At 36.4% G+C, this 4,326-nt stretch overlaps 1 protein-coding gene across 1 annotated transcript in view; it reads right to left on the bottom strand.

Moving 5' to 3' along the window:
- Window positions 1–1,576: 1,576 nt before the first annotated feature.
- Window positions 1,577–4,326, bottom strand: part of LOC106475296 (ras-related protein Rab-20-like) — a gene marked incomplete at its 5' end in the record, with an annotated part of 25,550 nt that continues 22,800 nt past the window's right edge. Inside the window, one exon of the mRNA XM_022379444.1 lies at window positions 1,577–3,188. Within this exon, the coding sequence (XP_022235152.1) occupies window positions 2,937–3,188 (252 nt within the window). The remainder of the gene's footprint in view (window positions 3,189–4,326) is intronic.

Here is a 4,326-nt window from a genome sequence, read left to right as displayed (position 1 = left end):
GTCCTCCGTAATGAAACTGAACAGCCAAGTAATCGTGAATTTGTCGTGAACTAAATCCACAGGCGTTAATAATGCTGCCTGTAGCGCCACGGCTTACACCTATCAAAACACGCTTCAACATTAACGTATATGCAAACGTTCTTACTAAGTAAGTTAGTTAGTTAATTGTTATGAATTTCGCGCAAAGCTACACGAGGGCTATCTGCGCTAGCCGTCTCTAATTTAGCAGTGTAGGACTAGAGGTAAGGCAGCTAGTCATCACCGCCCACCGCCAACTCTTGGGCTACTCTTTTACCAACGAATAGTGGGATTGACCGTCTCATTACAACGCCCCCACGGCTGAAAGGGCAAACATGTTTGGTGGGACGGGGATTCGAATCCGCGACCCGCAGATTGCGAGTCGAGTTCCCTAACCACCTGGCCATGCCGGGCCGCACAGGAAGACTTATCCTAGCGAAATTACAGTAGGCATTTAGTATCAACTGTTCTACTTTTACTAAATGATGTGATCAGCGAAAAACCAACCCCTGGGGCTGTCGTGCGCATTTTTTTTTAAAAAAAGTATCAAAAATAAACGGGGGAACTGCGGAATAATCTAAAAAGGCGAGAACAACTTTCAGAATTTAAAAATACTTTCTGGTCGCGAAGAAACGATCGGTACTTCCCTACTTCCCAGAAAATCAAAGGAAAGATTTAGAATGTTCTGATTTTAGCAAATATCAGAGTTATTTTAGTTCCAGTAATATTGCCCCCCTCCCCTCCTCCTCCAGTGGCACAGCGGTATGTCCGCGGACTTACAACGCTAGAATTCGGGTTTCGATACCCGTGTTGGGCAGAGCACAGATAGCTCATTGTGCAGCTTTGTGTTTAATTACAAACAAGCCAGTAATATTATTAATTAATTTCAATACATAATTAATTAAAATAAACATGTTTCTAGTTTCTTTCTAGTACCTCTTCAATCTCAATCTCCAAATCTTGTAACTAAACACTCCCTTCAGCACACATTTCCATAAGAACATCTTGCCCTGCCTCTTTCTTCTCTGTTGTTTTTACTGGCCTTTGAATTTTTTCCACTACTCCACCACGTCTACTTTGGTAGATAACATGACAATGTTTAGCTGTACATATAGCTGGAGGATCACAATGTAAACACATTTACATAAGAACTTCTTTCTCTGCCTCTTCCTTCTCTTTATTAGTGGCTTTTGGATCTTTTCCACTACTCCACCACGTCTACTTTGGTAGATAACATGCAATGTTTAGCTGTACATATAGCTGGAGGATCACAATGTAAACACATTTTACAGCTTCCTTCATTTTTGTATTTATATTCTTCACGTGATTCTTGTAACTTCGGTCATACTTGCGCTGCCCAAAAATGGAAAACTGATTTCGAAACAAGTGATTTTATTTACATACGGCAGTGTTATCCGATTTTTATGGTATTTTTCCACACAAAAAATGATTCTGAAATTTTAATTTTCTTCCGGCGAAAAAACTGTAATTTTGGGTGGGTTTCTAACTGACCAGGATCTTAAAACATTACTTCTTTACACACCCTAACTATCACACCCACTTCATTTTATCCAAAGCGTTTGTTTTATTGACTGACCGGGATCTTAAAACATTACTTCTTTACACACCCTAGACTATCACACCCACTTCATTTTATCCAAAGCGTTTGTTTTATTGACTGACCAGGATCTTAAAACATTACTTCTTTACACACCCTAGACTATCACACCCACTTCATTTTATCCAAAGCGTTTGTTTTATTGACTGACCGGGATCTTAAAACATTACTTCTTTACACACCCTAGACTATCACACCCACTTCATTTTATCCAAAGCGTTTGTTTTATTTTAAATTTATCCATGTTGTTGTTTTTATCATGTATTGATATGTATCTTTCTTTAGTATTTATGGCTAACTTTTCCACATAGTTGTTGCTTCTCTTCTCACAAACCTCTGGTTTCATTTCCTACGTCTCCATGGCTACCTTCTCACAGATTTGTGGTTACTTTTGTTACAGTGACTATCGTTCTGACGTGACTGGTCACAGCTTTGTTTGAACAGGTCACTTCTCTAAAGTTTGTTTGTTTATTTTAGCGCAAAGCTAGACAATGGATTATCTGCGGTCTGCCCATCACAGGGAATCGAACCTCTGATTTTAGCGTTGGAAGTTCGTAAACTTACCTAGTATCTAATTGGGATCACTTGAAAGCAAAAGAATAAAACGCACAATTTAAATAACTTTCAAAATTATAATTTTGTTTTGTTTCAACAATTCAAATTTTCCTTATATCTTACTTCATGCACAGATCAACGAATTTTAAAGAACTCGACTAAAATGGCGGTCAACTGTGACTCTAGGCCTAATCTGACTGATATTAACGCAGGTAATTTGTTCTCTCAAGTTAAAAACAGTTACACAACACACGTCTTATATACAAAACATGTTAACAACAATAAAACTTAAAGCAACTACAATATGTCAGACATTCCACAAATATAAAATACACAACAATAAATTCACTTCAAATGCACTACTTACAAACTAAATAACCAGCCGTTGCTAAACTAAGAATGCAAAAATCCATAAAGCACCTGAATATGTAAATAGAATAAAAATAAACGCATTTGATTTTAAAAATATACTCCAATAAACAGTCGTCTTAACATTTTAAATATATATAGTTTATCCCTTTCCTTACTTCTAAAACTGTATTTTATAACATTGTATAAATATCAGAAAGAACTTCTCTGTTAGCCCTAAAACAACTCTCTTATATACAGACAGTTGGTTTTTTATACAAATAGTCCTAAGTGACTTTTTTGGGGTTAAATTGCATAAAAATTGTCTGTATCATTCCCCCCCCCCCTATTACCACAAAATTTTCACTGTTCAAACTTTACGTTTGAGGCCCAAGGTTCACATACAGCATACAGTTTTGTGCTTATACGAATTTTTTGACATTTTCTTCAGAACGATAGAATCCTCCAGCTTGTTATTACACCTAGGTCGTAGCCCTCTATCGGGAAAAAAGTACTCAAAAATAAATTCGAAAACATTATCCACATTTTGTCCAGTCTTGCTTGAGGTTTCGAAGTAAGGGATGATATCTCTGCACGTCTGATTTGTATTAACTTCAGCTGCTAGCTGTTGGCCTTCCTCGGGCGCCACCTAGAGGGGAGAATGTTAAATTCATTGCCAAAAGAGAAACAGACACATATCGAATATTCACCGTATGTTTGAAATTCGAGTTTTGTGTAATCGATGTATAGATAAAAATAATCGGGTAGTTTGAAAGGTATAGACAGAAAATGTGTGTTCACTAAGACATCCAATAAGATCTTTACATCATTAATTAATCAACGTTGAAACCTAGCAACCAGATGAAAAAAAAAGAAACCTAGCAACCAGATGCAAAAAAAAATCATCACGCATACAAAACAGACAAATAAAATTGGCATAAGCCACAGAACATAAACAACGTCGGGGACATGTCCCCCCTCGAAAATGTGTAAACTTAGAGAGGATGATTTTGGCCTATTTCGATACAGTGGTGTGATGGAAATCGGGTAAAGACCGAGAGAAATGAATTCGCAGATTAATGATTGGCTTATACGACTTTCTATTTTTTTTTAACTTAATCTCTTTATCTTACTTTGTCGACTCGTTATCTATAGTTACAGAACTGATATTAGAATCCTCGTCTTTTTATAGTGAGGGGGATTATTTCGAATCTATCTACATATATAAGGGGCTGATGTGGGTAACATGCTTCTATCTGTATTGGAGATGGAATCACCCACCCACCTACCCCTATAAAGTACGTTCTGGCCGTGCGAAGCCCCTGTTATAAGTTAGATATCCTGACAAGTGGGAAATGGCAATTCTTAAAGCCTAACATGTACTAACATACTAAACACTTCCACTCTGATCAGAATCCTGTTAACTCAGTTATTGAAATGTTTTACATCTACGTACATGAGGCAACACATACATACTAAACACATCCACTCTGATCAGAATCCTGTTAAAATAACAACTCAGTTATTGAAATGTTTTACACATGCTCATCTATGTATACGTATTACATGTTTGTTGTGTAGAAATCAGTTTATTCTTAGTACATTAATATGATGTGGCTTGTAACTGTCCATATAAATATGTAAATAACAAGATGATAAAATTCTAAGTATACCTGTTTTGGTATGTAAATAACAAGAAGATAAAATTCTAAGTATACCTGTCTTGTATGTAAATAACAAGAAGATAAAATTCTAAGTATACCTGTCTTGGTATGTAAATAACAAGA

Source organism: Limulus polyphemus, unplaced genomic scaffold, assembly GCF_000517525.1.
Source record: "Limulus polyphemus unplaced genomic scaffold, Limulus_polyphemus-2.1.2 Scaffold8368, whole genome shotgun sequence".
Classification (NCBI taxonomy): Eukaryota; Metazoa; Arthropoda; class Merostomata; order Xiphosura; family Limulidae; genus Limulus; species Limulus polyphemus.
This window is presented reverse-complemented; position numbering and strand designations above follow the sequence as displayed.